Here is an 18,873-nt window from a genome sequence, read left to right as displayed (position 1 = left end):
ATACAATGCTCACAAGCAAACACTGCTTATTCTTATGAAGAACGTTCGCTGTCCCTGCTGGGGACAATATAGATAAAATAAATTGGAATATCGAGCACTTCAATCAGGAATGGCCCCTTCTTTTAAGGAACATGACTCCTAAACGAAACTCACAGTGTTCCTTAAAGCAGCATTCCAGTGGAAACAGGAATGGTCAGACACCAGCTTTTGGGGGGCCCCAGGGAACACAATGTCATCTATGGTTGGCCGGTTCTTACTTTTCTGTTTTTGAGTTCCAAGGTGCGGACGGTGTAAAAGGAATGTTCGTCTTCCCTCAGGATGCTGACTTGCAGGTCCGTGTGCTCACATTCTATTGTCTGCAAGCTGCCAGGACTGACGGGGTAATACTCGGCACATTTCCGCTGCACAAGATGAGGACAAAAACTGAAACTGCTTTAAAGGACTGTACGATACAACCACGTCTGGCAGAACCAGAAATCAACTGTAGCAAGAGTTTACTTGCATTCTTTTAAAATAAGAGCAGTTCCCCTTTAAAATCCACGGCTTTAGTTTAGATGTCCACTTCCCCTCTTTTACTGGTGTGTCCCCTGTTTATTCATTGACATGTAAACCCAAGCTTCAGTTCAGCCAGCAGACTACAGCAGTGAAGTGTAACAAATGTGTTCCTTTCCCACCATTTGGTAGTGTGAATCACTTCAGCCCTGTCTACTATATGGTCACTGATTTCCAGTAATTAAAGTGTATTCCCCTGTGGTCAACTGATCACACTTCGTTAGTTTCAGTTGTGCTTTGCGTTTCAGTTTTATTTGTTGGCCGAAGGTTTCAGTTCATGGTTTCAATCTTTGGCGATGGTCATTTGTTAGTCTTTATTTTAGCTCCTTTGATTGCAAATTATTTGGGTTCAGTCGTTTCAGCTCTTGTTTTGGACATTTTTCTGTTTTCTTCTTTCTGTTACTTACAATGTTTCTCACTTTTGTTTGTTTCAAAATCTGCAATTTGTGTCCTTTGTCTCTTCTGATTTAATTCCTTGCCGCTTTTGGCTTCAAAGCTCCTTATATTAGTCAGATCTGTTTTGGTGTGGCAAAATGCCCTTGTAGCGTACAAGTTTTTCAGCTTTATACACTACCATGGGAGATGGACTAGAATAAAGTTCTAGTACACTGTAAAGCACATTAGCAATAGCACGTAATCATCTTGCAGCCGGTTAGGAATGAAAAAAAAATCAACATTTCTGCTGGAAAACTGTGAAGTAACAATTTTGACTCGGAGCATATTTTGTTTCAACTCAAAATCCTGTGAAACTAGACCCAGTATTATCACGACGTGCTGGCAAATTGTCAACAATATCCAGGAGTATCCGGTTTGTAAGTGACTTCCTCACAAAGGTGGACGCGCATCGATTTGCAGGCTCTCATTGGACAATCGCTGAAGTTGCGCGTTAACTTCCCGTTCCATGGTTCCATGTAAACGGCGAGTAATGCATGTAACCCTATGTGCAGTACACGTGTGCTATGGGCGTGGTTTAAACTGAAGTGACATCACACTTACGAACCGGATAGACAGTGCGAACAACAGGACGGAGCGGGCGCTTGATAACCGACTACAGAGCTCTCAAACTGTAACTACTTGTCTCCTCTCCACAGATGTAGGTGGATATGTTGGTCGTTTGGCAGCTGCCTGAGGCGCCCTTGTATATACCATTGAATCAACTGTGTTTAATGTCCTCACTGTACAGCGCATGCAGAACATGCTGCATCTCTATCCAATTAAATGAGTAGGTGTAAATGAATATACGTAAATTATTGTTACTATTATAATTGTTAAAACTCACCGTTCCCTTTTCAATGATGTTGTTGAGCATGATGACTGCCTTGCTCTTCTGCTCCCACACCATCTGCCAGAAGTGGCCGATTGTCGTGGGAAGAGGACCCTGATAAATGGACATGTACCGTACATCAAAGAGGGAAAACACTGGTTTACCAAAGCTGAAATCACGTTGTGGCCATCCCGGTCAAAAGCACGGGCATCGGTGGGATTTCTCCGGCAGAGGAGGGAAGGGGGCAACTTATTGTTTCCAGGGGTGACATTTCCAGAGAGAAGGGGCAAAGTGCTCATCAGCTGAGGGCTGATCAGCTATTAAAAGTAGGAGGGGGTCAGTTTTGAGGTCTGTACAAGTAAACTGGCGATCTGCACACCAATTCATCTCTTCCCCCCTCCCCTTTCCCTCCCCCTCTCTCCCCCGACAGTATTTGTTTTTCCAAAAAAAAAATGGGGGAAGGGGACCCTGTCCCTCTCGCAATGCCCATGTCTGACAGTGAGCTGGGGGGGGGGAATGGCTTGATTGAGATTACGTTCGCCATTGTGACTTCATGTAGCCCCAGCGGCAGACAGGAAAACTACTGCCAGATTCAGAGAAGGCCTCACAATTGCTCTGTCTTAACAAGGGAAACAAAATCAGAAATGTGAAAATTTTCCAAACTGAATTGTTTGCGGGTTAAGATTTTCCATTGAAAAGTTGATCCAACTTAAATACATGTAAGCCTTTTCACTCCTGCAAAGGAGTCCTATATTACCATACAGCAACCCATTTAACACTGTGGGCACAGGAAAAGATACTGTGTCACGTTGTCCAAGTGTTGTATTTCATTTACTGAACCTTTGTTTTAATCCCAGTGGTCCATCAATCAAGCAGCAAACACATGTAAATGCGCATGCACTGTACGCACACGATGCAGAAAACAGAGTTTGTAATTCCAAAAATAACCAGGGGTGGTATGAATTTCAAGGAGTTGGTAATGACAAAAATTTGTTGAGGTAAGCTGTGCTGTATTTACACAGCGGTACAGTGCATATGGTCTTCAATCTCTAAACATACAAGTTCATGTGCATGTACATTTTGTATTTGACTCAAGGGCAAGTCATATACATGTACATGTAAGCAGTGTTTCTCCTATGTTATGGATTTCTGCCAGAGTTTTAAGCATTTTATACTTGTAAGTTGGCAAGCAGGCCGTGGTTTGAATAAAACAATAGAGCAATTTATCGAATTTTCTTACAAAGTTGTTATTCCCTTCTGAATTCCAAAAAAGGACGGGACAAACTTTACCTGTCAGTTTTGACCTCAAAGTTGATTTTCATTTCGACACAGAAATCACTCTCAGATCTCAATCCAGTTATAGCCTCCTGACTTATACACATGGAAAATTGTTGAGTGCTCGAGGTATGGCAAAAATCAGGTTGTGGAGTGCTCAATGCCTGGCAAAAAACAGGCGGTGGAGTGCTCCAGGTATGGCAAAATCAGGTTGTGGAACATTCAAGGCATGGCAAAAATGTACAACTATCAGGAAAACACTCCCTGGCCTTGTTGAATGTGTTTTGTGCCACTTGGTTTGGAAACAAAATGTCAAATCCAGACTCCTCTGAAATGCAATTGTAAAAATGCCTTTTAGGGCACAAATCAGTGACAAGTGATCACAGCACAGGAAGCCACGTGGCCATATATCCCAACCCCACCAAATGAGTTGCTTGTCGTCAAAAGTCATGTTTAAATGAAAGGCCTTTAAAAGAATCTTGGGCATGAGGTTAACCAGTAGGAACCCTGAACATTTTTCACTCTTACGATGTCTTTCATCAGGATACCAAACTGAGTGATTTTTCCAGCCAAAGAGCTCAGTTTGCTCTTATGAACAAATCTGCTGAAAAATAGTCTTATTATAAGACTCATTCTGTGGGATCCACTTTGCAGACAAGCAGAGACCAAATTTTCTTGGGAGTCAAAATTTCTTATAAACTGGTTAAGAATTACCAACAAAACTCCGTCACAAAACTGCCAAGTTGTTTTTGTTTTGTTTTAGATTTTTGTTTTAGTTCCCATTCTCACTGGCGTCCAGGCCCTGGGCATTCACACACATTGGTCCTTATCAGGAAATGGTGATAGCCTGAGGTCATTCAACTGGGAAATCACCTCCACACTGTCGCGACCTTTTTGGCCACGTCATACAGTTCTAAACGCGGAGCATACATGTACGTGTACACTTACAAGTAAAAAAAACTTATCATCAATGTCATTCACAAATGTAATATGGAGCTAATTAGGGGTCAGAAATTAAGGGTCCAAAAGTGTGACATTTTTGGGTTCCTGTTACATCTGACCTTCGTTATTTGACATGGAAATATCACCGGAATTGATTCATCACTCTTGGAAATTAGAAAACGTTTTCTGAACTTACAACAATCATATGTCAAATGTCACAGGGACACAAAAAAATGGACCCCTACCGGTAATTTCTAGAATTACCCACATGTACACTTGTTAGAGTACATGTACACTACCCTACCACACTAACAGACCTGTGCAAAGTGACGTCTGCTGGGCACATCCATGCTTGTGTACACAAACTATGGTAAATGTTGTGAAGATTTTGCACAGCTATCGGCACATCTGTGTGACAGTGTGTACTGATGCGGTCACATGTGAAGCGTTTTCAAAATGCTCCCATTGCAACTTGAATCATTCTCCTGGACTGAAATTTCGACTGAATGTCCCTTATATGAAACACTTCAATTTGCAGTTCACATTCAAAATTTGTCCTTTTTGAGCGATTTCCAAATACCAGTTTCGTGAAAATCCTTGTGGAGACCTATTCACCCCATTCTCCTGGGTCTCCACAAGGCACCATATTTCAAAACAGGAGAACAAAGCCATGTCTCCACAGGGACACAAATTTTGGAATGTATCTCTATACCTATCTGTAGTGTACATGTACTTCCATACTGCATTTAGAGTACTATCATTTGGGATACATGTCATCTTATTTCATTACGTTCCACAAATATATGCATGAATTCAAAATGGCTACACTCAGAAGGCACCAAGACTTCTACGAGCTGGAATGACAAATGAGCGAACAACATGTTGTAGTAATTGAATGTGTAGCTTAGTGACATACATTCACATGTACATGTATGTGATCTATCAACCAGCCCCGCGGTTGAAAACAAAGGGTTTGAATGTTTTTCCCTCTGAAACCAAAACTCGTCCCTTGTCGTAAAATAAGGAAGAACAACTAGTTTTTTTAATTTCAATTTTTTTCCAAGAACCGTCTGTGTCGGCCTCACAAAACCAAACACTCCATAGGTCAAACATCAATGGAATGCTTGCCAGTACATTTGTACTTTTAGTTTCTGTGGCTTCAATTAGATGTTTTTTTACATGTATATTACCAAATTTTCTTTAATATAAAAATAATCTTGAATAGGAAATCAGACAAATTCACTTCTGAAATACAGGTATTTCAAAAGCTCTCCATCCAACTTTCTTCTGCTCATAATTGCAATCATGAATGAATGAAAGTTCCACAAACAAATCCGTGCGATTTTTGTTTTGATTGCAGGAAAAATTGTTCTTTAGCTTTAAACTCGGGCAGATACTGTTGGAGTCAATGAACTTCACACTTCACACTCGTAGTTGAATGTAGCATAGTGCACAGAGTACAATTAACTGTAAACCCACAGGAGATTGGGGCTTACATGTATATGTACATCATGTACTTTCATGGGAGTAATTTTTAAGGGTATCAAGTGTACATGCACTTATCCACCATCTCACTTCACATTTCATTAAGTAGTGTACCTACAAATTTCCAAGAATCTCTCAGTGATAATGAAATTTGCAGCACAGCCAGAGATACAATATTTATGGTAAATGGCAAAAACACAGGCCTGCGGTCTCCTTAGCCATTCAGTTGAGAGGCTCCGTGTGCGTACAACGTGCATGTAGCTACACAATAAAATTCCCCAATCACATTAGTGGACGAGGCCCGGTGAATTTCCGAGAAAGAGGCTCATTCGAGCCAGACAAACAGAGAAGGCCTGCCGCATACTGCATATCATATACGGTGTGTCACATGAAAGGTGCATCCCTGGAATGGAGGCTGCACCAGGGAGCTATGACAGGTGTGTACATGTACATGTAACCCAGGGCTACATGTGTAAATGGTCTATGCATAGGACAGCTGCAACCGGAGTGGAGCAAAATCCACCCGAAATGATGGTGAACATGTACACTACAGGCTACAGTACTAATGTATGTCAACACACTGTAAAGATCACAACTTTACAACACTCAACACTACTTATAGACACGTATAGTTAAAAAATCTCAACTTTCGACAGATAAAGTGCATCAGTGAACAACAAATCATATTTTTTCCCTGAAGAAGCCAAACATTAAGTGTGTAATGCAAGTATCGTATTTTCCCACAGACAGCCTGTAGATGTTATTACAAGCACACTATTTCACTTTACAACATAAAGTACATAGGAATAATGCTAATCACACCCATCTGCAAGAACAGTCAAACACTAGGCCACAAACTAAATGTACACATGTATGCATACATGTACATGTACAGTACACTCTACGATGCAGACCCAGGTTAAGTACAAAAATGTACATGTGTTTGTCTCCATGCAATTCCAATGCAGAAATGTGCAGTGCTGAGGAATGCTTCACCCTTGTAACATGCCACCTTGTACATGTACATGGTATGTACGGGGTGCATGTGTCAGATGGGGCTGGATGGCAGTCTGCGTGTGCGTACAAATGTACATGCACATGTCTGTGGGTAATTCCCATATATTAGGGGTCCAAAAGTGTGACATTTTCAAGTCCCTGTTACATCTGACCTTTGTCATTTGACCTTTGTTATTTGACATGGAAATATCACCGGAATTGATTTCAAACTATTACTATTTGTTTGGCAGGTAATTTGCATTAATTCATCACTCTTGGAAATTGGAAAATGTGTTCTGAACGTACAAAATCATGTGTCAGATGTGACAGGGACACGAAAAAAAATGGACCCCTAATTTCTGGAATTACCCATGTACCCCATACAATGTCTTGCATTTTTGCTGATGTTGTACAAATACCAGGCCCACACGCATTGTACAGGATCCTTCAACGTGGCAGAGTTCAGTTGTAACATATGCCAATCGGTGCATCATCTCCATGTATTTGCACTTTCTTTCCTTTAATGGGGAGCTACAGTACACCTGGGGGCTGAAAATTACTGGAACAATATTTGTCACAATACATGTACATGTGAAAAAAAAAAAAGTGGCAAAAAAAGAAACAAGTTAGAATGGTTTAAAGGAACAAGAAAATATTCCAGCAGTGCGACAAGATTTGTGGTATGGCAAAATATGAGTTACTGAATAAATACAAAATGCTCCCATATTTGTTACTGACTGTACGTACATACTGTACATGTATATATGTGCATGTATCGTACATGCTACAGTATGAGATCCTTCAGATGAAAGTCACAACTTATGGGGACAAAAGGGGAACATCAATCTTAAAGCCCGCGTACAAAATTAAAAGGAAGTCCCTCCCTCAAAAAGCATTAGACAGCTTGACACGCTTTATCACCGGGACATTTGAAATGAGATACTCCCGGCATGAAATTCATTGTTAGCACTGTACATGTGAACTCTCTCAAAATAAGTTCTCAAATTGTCACACCTACACCATAAAACAAATCTCACGGCAACTAGTTTGCGTTACACTTCCTATTCCTCCATGTGAAATTCTGGAAGTCAGTGTCAATTGAAAGATTTACAACCCTGCTTTAATGATACAAGTTTGGAACATATACTGCCACACGTTTACATGTGCGCTTTCAGTTTCTGTGACGCGGTTTCTCCCTCCCCCCCCGGTATAAGGATGACCAACGACGCGTTGGGAAACGATAGGGGAAAGGCCCCTACAAAACAGAGAGGGACAAACTCTGCAGAGTTACAGCTGGCAGGGTGGAAACGATACCTGAGTGAGGATGTATCTGCGGTTGGCTCGTTTCTCCGTTACCAGGCTGGCGTTGATGTAATCTGAGGTGCCGTTACAGAGGACTATGCGTGTGTGGTTATCTGGGTGGGGAATTACAAACAGAGAGGCACAAGGGGACGGGAGAGAAAAAGAAAAATGAAGCAATTTGGACGATTTAACTTTGACCTGTGAAAGTAGAATCATTGAGGATTAACATAAAATAATGACACCAATTATAATGACACCAATTGGGTGGAATGAGATGAGAAAGATATGAAGCTATGCATGTTGTGCTTTGGAAATGAATTTCACTGTTCACAGGAACTGACTGATAATTACATGTACATGTAGCTAAGGATCAATCACTTCTGAAAAATACAAAAACAAAATTGAAACACAGGGATGGCTTTGCAAAACCTTACTCAAGATTTACATAGTTTTATCTGGAAAATTCTGAGGAAGCTTCATTGATCAGGAGAATGGAACTGGCTAGTGGACAGGGCTGTTGGCGGCGTGTTTACAACTGTAAAGATTTCCAAGAATAAGTGTCAATCGAGTCAAGCCCTGTCTCATCTTACGTGGCATCCCTCGGCACCATGGGGGGGGGAGGGACAAATGCTTAGGTAACAGGAGTACTCATCTGGCACTGCACAGACTGACATATGTACCGGTAAGGTTACTTCTCAACTTCTCAGCATGAAATGGTGACACTCGGTGTAGCGTCAGAAATACTGCAGCTAGAGCTGCACAACAACTATTTGATTCCAAAGTGACTTACAAGGACTGACGTCTCGGTATCTGTTGTACGGTTTGTTGACTTCTTTCTTTGCTTCTGTGGTGCTATAATCATACTGGTGACTTTCAATGTTTATTTTCTGTAGGGAAAGGGAAAAATAAGACAAAGAAATGCTGAGGCAGCATTGACGATGGGCAAGCTTTTAAAATGCTGTACACGTACCTCTCTGCAGAGGTTCAAATTCCAATACAAAAGCAGTAATCCAAGTACTGTTTCTGCTAACTGAATTTCCTCCACTTGCCTAAATTTAACGTCAGAAACTAATTAAAAATCGAACAAAAGTGATTCAATCTGTTATTTTTCAAGCAGTGATAAGAAATATACAGGATACATGCATCTCAGGGTACACATGTACAACGCCTGTGCACATCAAATACTTATCCGCATGCCTGTAGATTGATGTGTGGGCATGAGAAAAGGAACCATACATGTACGTACATGTACATGTACGACCTCCATGTAACGGTCACATACCGGGTAATATGGCAAGTGTACATGTAAAGCATTGAGCTGTTCCCACTGGACATTTGAGAGTCCCTGATAACTTACATGTACCATGGCTGGGCAGGAATCTTCCTCGACCACTTTCAGCCCGGTACTTGTACCAGTAACGTTAACATCATGATAGTAATTTTGACAGGAACATCAGTTTACTGCAAGTCCCCACTGAATTAATTGTTTTCATTCTCAGAGTCATTCTACAGGAAAGTTGCATGATGTTGACCGGAAAATGATCCACTGGGAACGAGGCTTTAGTGTGTCCTCAACAAGATTTCTTTTCTTTCTAGAATTTCTAACCCTAAAAATTGATTCACCAGTAGATTTATTTGTCAATAATTACGTAATGAGGAAGTTCCTGTTGAAAGTGGCTTTTACTTTCCAATGATCTCTAACTGCATTACAGACATGCACGTTCCTGTATACCGGTACACGTACATGTACAGTTCAGATCTTTTGCACAACAAATTGTCTTTGACAGTAGTCATTGGAACAGGAAATATATTAATTTCTTTGGTCATTTATAGGATTTCTAGATTATTTCTCAAAAATCGACATAATCTTACACTACCGGTACCATGTGTTTTTACCATTTTTCTATTATGCTGCAAACTACCATACGTGTACATACATGTGACCCGCTCTGCAAAAAAAGGGTAATAAGTCGCGCAATTCCAATATGTTATGGCCTGTTCTATTTGGAGAGGGGAAAATGTCTTCAAAGATGTGATTTTGTGTTTTTCCCTCTATTAGCTTGAATAACATTTAGGCCTATGTTTTCAGAATTTGTGACTACAAACATGGATACTGATGAATAAAGATGAAAAAATGATCATTCAGTAGGAAATCCTACACAGCATTGTGTTTCCAAGTGCTACACTTTCTGAGCTTTTTCTCGAAAAGTGCTTTTATTGAATCCGAAAGTGTGGATACATACAAATGTCTATCTCTGAAACGCAGTGCACTACAAAGGTCATTCATAAATCAAATTGTAGCTTTTGATGTACTCAATCCAGCCATATCAAAAACTGATAACCTGAATCTGGCGACTTATTACCCATTTTTCTAGAGCCGGTCACAGATATACATGTATTACTAGCACAACTAGTCATTATTGTACATGTACCTCTGAAGCAGATTTCTTTTATTGGTACATGTACACGTACAATGTACATTTCAGTTTTAAAAAGATAACTACATGTAGTTTTAATGTTAATAATTTTTATTACTTCTGAGCATTTGTCAACAACACAATATTTCTGCACTGACTACTGTACACCCTTTCCACAACAAGTGAATCTTTACTGAAAACCTGTGAATTGTAATTTTTTGGGTGATGCTCCATTTGTGAGTAGTGCACCCATACATTTTTGTGCTTTAAAATTAGATTTATGCATTGTGACAGCAAAAATATGGGGAACCACACCAGCAATTCACCCGTACATGTGTAGGCCAAGATGATGAGTTCAGGAAACTTGTAAACTAATACAAATTGAACCAATGCATTCTCCCCTTTGCATTTGAAGACTGTGGTTTTCAACACCCACACAAGGATACTCACCACATAAATACCATACAAACAGGTACCAGTACCATTACAGTACAAGGGTCAAAATGTATGGATTACTACAGAATGTAAATTTACGATGCACACTATGATCCCAAATTAAATGAACTAGTTCTCCAGAACAGCTTCCCATGGGAGAATTAAAAGCAGACCTCTTAAAATATGTGAGGATGTTCTGCAAAGGCTTGAGATTCCCCCAAGGCACACCTGTATATAATCACACTGAACACACCTGACTTCATGTGTGCACTGTACACTGCATGTAGTCATGAAGGCCACATAATGCAGTACTGTCTACAGGTGTTGTCTCAATGGACAAGCCTGGGTCAATAGCGAAGTTGCCCCTACTGTGCTGGTTTCCAGGAATCTGCGGCTATTATTAACACACTGAGAGGCCCCAGAGGCTCCTCCACTTCCAACGCTTAGCTGCAGCACTGCATGCAGCGGGGTACGCGTAGCATGTACATGTACATGTACATTCCACATTATTCAACCACAGTCAACAACTTACAGGCTAGGGCACAATACATACTGTACTGTGTACATATGTAGCTCAAGAGCTTATCTGAGAAAAAACTCAATAGCTTATGAAAAAAATCACTGTGGTTGCAACTTTATTTCAGCCTTGCTGGACAGTGTATTGAGGGGTTGTTAACATCTGTTTGGAAAATGTCATTTAAATTAGAAGGTAAACATGCACACAATTATGTACTAGTACATTCACTTGTACCGGTATGTTACATGTGTATGTACATGTATGTACCTAGACTCCCGCACCGTAGTTGTGGGGACATATACTCGACATTTCACCTATTTTGTGGGGACCAAAAATGTTGTAGGGACTCAGAAATGTCCCCACAACTCCCTAACGAAAGAACTTGTCCCGTGAACACGGTGAATGCCTACCCACATGTATATATACATGTAGATGTATGTATTTCAAAGGCTAATAATTACCAGTACGTGCTATACATGTAGGTAATTCCAGAGATTAGGGGTCCAAAAGTGTGACATTTGTGCGTCCCTGTTACATCTGACCTTTGTTATTTGACATGGAAATACATGTACATGTACCATACAAGTACCGGTATCACCAGAATTGATTTCCAACTATTATTATTTGTTTGGCAGGTAATTTGTCTTAATTCACCACTCTCGGAAATTGGAAAATGTGTTCTGAACGTACAAAATCATATGTCAGATGTGACAGGGAAACGAAAAATATTGGACCCCTAATTTCTGGAATTACCTACATATGTACATGTACATGTGCAGTGGGATGTACCAGTATAGTACACATACATGTACATGTAAGGGGTACATGTACCAGTATGTACATGTACGAACAGGCTTTTTAGTAAGTTCAGTTACAAATGAGTGAAATAACTTTTCAAAAATAAACTGTTTTGCTCAATGCCACTCAAAAGCATCTGTGTTTGCTCCGAAATACCAAGAGTGCACGTCTTAAGATGCACCTATCGGTAGCCTACCGGTACATTGCATATGTGCTTTCACAAAAATTGTTGTCTGAAGTACATGTACATTGTGCATTTGATCATGTCTACATGATGTATGAATGTTTTCTAAAGGACACTTCTCTGCCTGAAGTCAGAACCGCTACATGTACATGTACTCGTACATGTACCATGCCTGAGAGACAAGGCTTCAATTTTCAGCTTCCTTGAGCATGCACACATGATGCACACTTCACCGAGTAGTTGCAAAATATGTGTACCTTTAAAAAAACAAGGATTTTCCTTATTAGAGGATAATTGATTTATGCGATGTATACAATGGATACACAAAACCAAGAACTAAAATAGACTGTTGGAAGAGTTTAATTATGAGTTGTGCGTCAGCTTACATACATGTATCCTAGTACAGCTAAGAAGCATGCTGGGAAAGTCTTTAAGTAGCAACAATGCCTGTCATATGTCATATCGATACAAAGAAATGCAGGAAGGCCGGAAATGCTGTTGAAAAGCAAAATTTTGAAGTCTCTAAGGCATCTTTCTGCAAGACTGCCAACTCTCACACACCGAGTATGTAAATGTACAGTACATGTATATACATTGTACATGTACATGTATGTAAGCTGTGTTCACATTGGACCTTTTTGGATTAAGTACATGATACACAGACTGATGTTAATTTGACAGCTGGCAAACTGTCAAAATTGTCAAGTGTTGACTGTTGGTTGTAAGTTTAACAGGGAAAACAAGGTCGTGGAAGAATAACCTTGTCTGTTTTACTTCACAGAAAAGTCCAGTGCAGATGGCCACTGAAATGTAAAACTTAATGAACATTTTGATTGCTAAACTTCATGGGCAAGGGCATGCATGTAATTACACCACGTCTGCTGTTTCCTACACATGCACCCATGCAGTATTCTGCATACAGTACATGTACGTGGCTGACACTGGAGATGCATAATGGACAACTGGACAAATTTCAAGAACAATATTTGGAAAAATGTTGTGCTTGAGCCATATCCGGTGTAAGATGATGAAGTCAATTGGAGGGTGCCCTAGAGAGATTCTGAGAAGGCATGCCACAGCCAGTTTTATGTGTAAGTAACCAAGGGATTTCTGCATGTCACGAGTAATGAATCCATATAAGGATGCACGGAAGGACAACTGCTATGGAATGTTAACAAGCACTCCCACTAATGCTCTACAATGTTTGTCCATGAGAATGCAACTTATAAGAATCAGCCCTGTCATGCCCATAAGGCTTTCCACGAAAAAAACAAAACCACAGAGGTGAAATGAAAGCTGCGAATAAAATATTAAACAAAATGTAATTTGCTTAACCCTTCGATGTCCTTTCCGTACTTGTTCATACCGTAATGTAATGTGCGTACACCAGTACACATGTATGTCTGTTTACATGTATACATTATCAACCACAGTGGCACACATGAACATGTACACGTATGGAATCTGGGTCATCTCGTACCCGGGACAACTCGTACCCAGGTCAACTCGTTCCCAAGTCAACTCATGCCTGAGTCAATTCGTACCCGAGTCAATTCGTACCCTTGCATGTATTATTGTCATCAGTGGATAATCCTACCAATGGCTGCTTTGCTTGCAAAATATCAACCTTTTAATTAATTTAAATTTATTAATTACTGGTACGTTATATAATCCTCTCCTTCACTAAAAAAAATCCTTGTAAGATGGGCCACCGCGCGAACCCAATCTTGTCCCGCGCTGGAGTGCTAAAGGGCTGCACCAGCGCGGCCCGCCTGGCAAAATCAGGTTTCCTTCCAGAGTTGCCTTTGATGGAGCACAGGTCCTACTCTGATCAGTATCAAATCAAAATTTTTGCACGGCCATTTATGACATCATTGGCCTGATATGGAAATTAAGGGTGTGGCTACCGGAGATTGGCAAACTTAATGCTAAGTTTGAATATACATAAGCACAATTGGATGTAGTGAGAATTTAGAATCGCTGTGCAGCGGAAATGTTGCGTGTTCTCAGATGATTATTAGTGAAATCTCACCACGTGCTTTTTACAACGATTACATGATGCAGGGCCATCGTAACTTTATAGTACATGTGCCAAACATCATATATTTCAGAGCACTGATTTAATCTTATATTCTTGTCGATATCCGAACTGACCAGTTTGGTTTGGTTCAAAAGTGCAATGTTCGACGAGTTTTGGTTCGGTTTGGCGGTTCGGCTGCAGCACTATTCTAACGTACACTCTACGGGGTACGAGTTGTCCTGGGTATGAGTTGACGTGGGTACGAGATGACCTGGGTACGAGTTGACTTGGGCGGGAGTTTGGGGGTATGAGTTGACATAGGTACGAGTTGACCTGATTCCCACGTATGTACCGGTATTCTTACACTCAACTCTTACTCACTGTTGGCACTCGGCAGCCCTCTTTCCTATGACTTAAAAACGTACATGTACGGTATGTTACTGCAGTTACATCAATTGCACTCTTCGCTGGCAATAAACTTGCGACCCCACCATGATGAAAACCACACATCCTCATGGTATGTTTGACAGTTACTACACTGCACATTTACATTCTTGATGCACAAGTGCCATCTCACACTCAAACTCTTCATCACAATATCAATTGGCAGCCCCGTTTCCAATGACTTACCAGTACATGAATGCTACTGCAGTTAACTGGGAACAACTGCACTCTTCACTGGCATAAACTTGTGACCTTACCAAGATCAAAACCGCAGATCCTCAAGGGATGTTTATTTGACAGTGGCTACATTCTTCATGCATGTGCCTGTACATGAACTCATAAAAGGTCGTTTTTTTTTTCGTGACCATAATGACAAATACAGCTCCTTGTACCCATACCAAATAAGCAAATTTATAGTACCATACATGGGCAGGTTGGAAAGACAGGGTAGGATAAACATATAAAAGACTCATTTTCTGTCCACTAACGCAGTTTTTGCTTAAGACAAACGACTGATCAGATCGTTCAGATTTCAGCAAGTCTGTTCTTGGAGTCGTCCACTGCATGTTTTGTGAATAATTTTCCAGCTTTGCAGAGGTTAAGATGTTCATCTAGATGAAGGACATCATGTATTCCTGAACTACTGTATTTGCTGATGTTCTTCATGGGCATGTACCTTTAAAGCAAGGTTGCAACACTATTCAAATTTGCAAGAATCTGCTCACAGCTTTCTGGATAAAACCTGGCACAGCAGCCCCTGAACTCTGACCATTATTATCTCTAACATTCTCTCTCACTCCAACAGAATTGGCCAACATTTCTTGGAACTGGTGCACTCGTGTACACACACTGTACATGTACATATACGTCATTTCATGTAGTATACGACCTTATGCTTGTGTGCATTTACGTACATAAAGCTAGTGTACGCCCACATTTTATAATGTATTGATTCAGCAATGAACCGATTCCCTACTGACAAAACATTTTTTAAACAGTTGGTCCTTTGTTAAATGTTATAAATGTACATTACACCCCCAAAATAATGACTTGTGTTGTCTAACATGTACAAGAGTGCTTTCCCATTTTTTTCCCAAACACCAGAGTAAGTATATATTGTAGTATAAACAATGAACAGCAATGAACACAAGATGGTATGTATTATCAGTGAAATTCTATCAAACACTGATACATGTACATTACTGTTACATCAAGGGCTACAGAAGTCAACCTCAAAAGGTTCTCTTTTAAACAATAAATGTGTGAATGATTTTATCTGAAATATTCACACATTGTACTTGTGACATACTGTCTCAAGACGTGAATGGTTTTCTACGTTAACAAAATGGGAACCACATTTCTCTGTGTTTAAACCACACAACAGAAAAGTTGAATTAAACTGATTGGTAATGCTAAGCATGTAAACAATAAAGTTACATGCACGGTACACACGGTTCAAGTTGGCTATTACTTGACACTGTTTAAACCACATGCATGTACGGTAGGTACAGTATAGAAGTATGTGTCCATACAATGTACACGCAAGTGCGGACAAGGTGCTCTGTGATATACAGTTTATGTGTACTCCCTCGGTGGCAAGCTGCAACAATTTTGAAAGTGTCGCTGAGGCTAAAGACCAGCAACAGCACAGGAAAGACCACAGACGGAGTGTAGGGGGGACACACAGCCAATGTATCATTTCCCAATTCCTGGGCACAAAATGGATGGTACAGGTGTACAGTAGTACATCTGTACTTCCTGCTCAATATGGGCATTGGTGAGATGGTATCTGGTACCCGATGCCACCCTGTGTCCATGCATGCCTCAACCTGTACATGCGTATACATGTACCATACACGGAGGTGGCTTGCATATACTGTACAGTGTATATAGTGTACATCTAGCAAAACCTACATGAACCCAACCACCCCTCCTTCCTGCTTTTACAAGCCATCGCATACGGATGTGGCTTCCCTGTGTGACTTTAAACATTACACGCCAAGACACTGGTACATGTAAACACTGTCCTTCGTGTACGTGTACCGTACTTGGTACAGCATACAGCACACTTGAACCGGAATTATACTATAGACTCTGTACAGTAGAATACACAGCTTTTAGTAAACAGAAACAAATCTGCTGAATTTTTGAACCCTTGTGCAACAGTCCTCAATCCTCCAACAGGTGAATGATTAAGGACTGTTTGGGTTAATCTTCAGTTGTATGTACATGTACATGTACGTCCTGTATTTTGTTACCAAATTAAGCAGTAGCTCATACATGGTGTACTTGTCCCCACAATCATGTAAACATGGGATGTCACATGTACTAGTGCATTACAAACAAGCACGTCAGAAACCCCCAGATTTTAGTCTTTCACTCGAAGACCGTGATGATTACACACCTCACAGAAATCCTCAAAGTTTCTCCCCCCCCCAAAAAAAGATAGTTCTTGATCTTTCCTTCATGATGCATACTGGTGCATGGACATACATCATTCCTTTGTTCTCTTGAAGTCAAGAAGACTTGGGGAAAATGCTCCTTTTTCTCCCACTACAATAACTCCTATGAGCAGGAGTTTTGATGATTCCCTGGACTGCTCCTCTTCATTTTGCCACACATAATCCTGATCTCAAAATGCCTCTGAAGCTATTTTTCAGACGGAAGTCCTCACAACGGACTTCTACCCCACATTATGTGGACACCGTACATGTACAGGTACCGGTGCATTGTACTAGATGTATACAGGTACATACACAATTGACTGTCCATGAATCCTAAACAATAAAATGAACAAATGGAGGAAGTGTGAAAACAAAAACATTCCATGAAAATTCTAGGCACAGGATGCCTCACCAGTACAAACCAGAACCATCCCCAGTCAAACCAGAACCATCCCCAGTCAAACCAGAACCATCCCCAGTCAAACCAGAACCATCCCCAGTCAAACCAGAACCATCCCCAGTCAAACCAGAACCATCCCCAGTCAAACCAGAACCATCCCCAGTCAAACCAGAACCATCCCCAGTCAAACCAGAACCATCCCCAGTCAAACCAGAACCATCCCCAGTCAAACCAGAACCATCCCCAGTCAAACCAGAACCATCCCCAGTCAAACCAGAACCATCCCCAGTCAAACCAGAACCATCCCCAGTCAAACCAGAACCATCCCCAGTCAAAAAAACAAAAAAAGGTGGTGGGGGGAGGGAGATTAAGGACATCTGCCTTCCTGGAAAAAACATTCACCTGAGAAACAAACGGACAGGTGGAGTTGGGGTAGATGGCATGCAACCTGGTCTGACATTGATTGCATAGTGATCCTAGCCTGATGTGTACAGGCCTATTTCTCTAAACGGAGACAATGCCAGAAGACCAGGGCATGTAAGGCCAACTGTGCCTAGTAGGCCCAACATGTGTTGTAGAATCTCATCATGTACCACTAGGGTGATCACATGTATTCATCTCTGAGATGTAATTATTACTCTGTTAATCGAATGATCGAGTGTAACATCATTTATTCAGTTAGATTTTAATATACTGGTATTTGCCACCTTTTTTGTGACAGTAAAGGATTCCTAAAAGTGTAGCTGCAATGACTTTTTCTTAGACACTATTCTTCAGCAACGTTGTCCTCTTCTTCAATGTGTGAAAACTTTTACATTCATACATGTATTTGCTTAAATGCATTTGAAAAGGACACAGTTTCAAAATTTCAAAATTATCAATGCTTCAAAATCCTGGGCAAAGGTTTTCTGTTCAAATTGTGAACCCAGAATTTGCTCACTGAAACCATTTCTGAGCATGGGATTGATGCTTGCTTGCTGCTGCATACTGGTAAATAATGAATAAGCAAAGAGAAAATTTAGTCTGACGGCAAAATCTACAAAATTGCTGAACAGATAAAAAATTTGTTATGCCAAACTTTAATCTCTCATGTTCCACATGCAAAACATTCTCCAGAGAGAAGAAAAAAAGTGGGACACAGAGAGGCCTATTTGGTCAAAAGGCACTAGCGAGGTGTTTAATTCGAGCTTGCATTGTTGGCACCCAAAAATACAACTTACTGAGGGGATGACATTCGTTGTTAATTTTTTTTGCTGATTATACAGGATCATCGTACTGGTACCTCATGCAAAATAGGCCTATGGCCTGCATGTACCGATACATGTACATTGTACATACCAGTACAAAATGTTACATGACCTTTATAGCGTACACAAGACAGATTGCCATTGATCAATG

The 18,873-nt window shown here is 40.6% G+C and overlaps 1 protein-coding gene across 3 annotated transcripts in view; it reads right to left on the bottom strand.

Annotated features, from left to right (window-relative positions):
- The window catches only part of LOC110983060 (tyrosine-protein phosphatase non-receptor type 1-like), a 34,893-nt gene that overhangs the window by 11,970 nt on the left and 4,050 nt on the right, over nucleotides 1-18,873 (bottom strand). For all 3 annotated transcript variants that reach the window (XM_022241968.2, XM_022241969.2, XM_022241970.2), the window contains exons 2-5: nucleotides 8,607-8,703; nucleotides 7,829-7,929; nucleotides 1,832-1,930; nucleotides 258-401 (exon numbers count right to left, since the gene is read on the bottom strand). In XM_022241968.2, coding sequence (XP_022097660.2) covers nucleotides 258-401; nucleotides 1,832-1,930; nucleotides 7,829-7,929; nucleotides 8,607-8,703 — 441 coding nt within the window. The remainder of the gene's footprint in view (nucleotides 1-257; nucleotides 402-1,831; nucleotides 1,931-7,828; nucleotides 7,930-8,606; nucleotides 8,704-18,873) is intronic.

This window comes from Acanthaster planci, linkage group LG06, assembly GCF_054643075.1.
Source record: "Acanthaster planci isolate LZ-2023a linkage group LG06, COTS_SCS, whole genome shotgun sequence".
Taxonomy (NCBI): domain Eukaryota; kingdom Metazoa; phylum Echinodermata; class Asteroidea; order Valvatida; family Acanthasteridae; genus Acanthaster; species Acanthaster planci.
The sequence above is the reverse complement of the archived record's forward strand: the minus strand, read 5'-3'. Positions and strand labels throughout refer to the sequence as shown.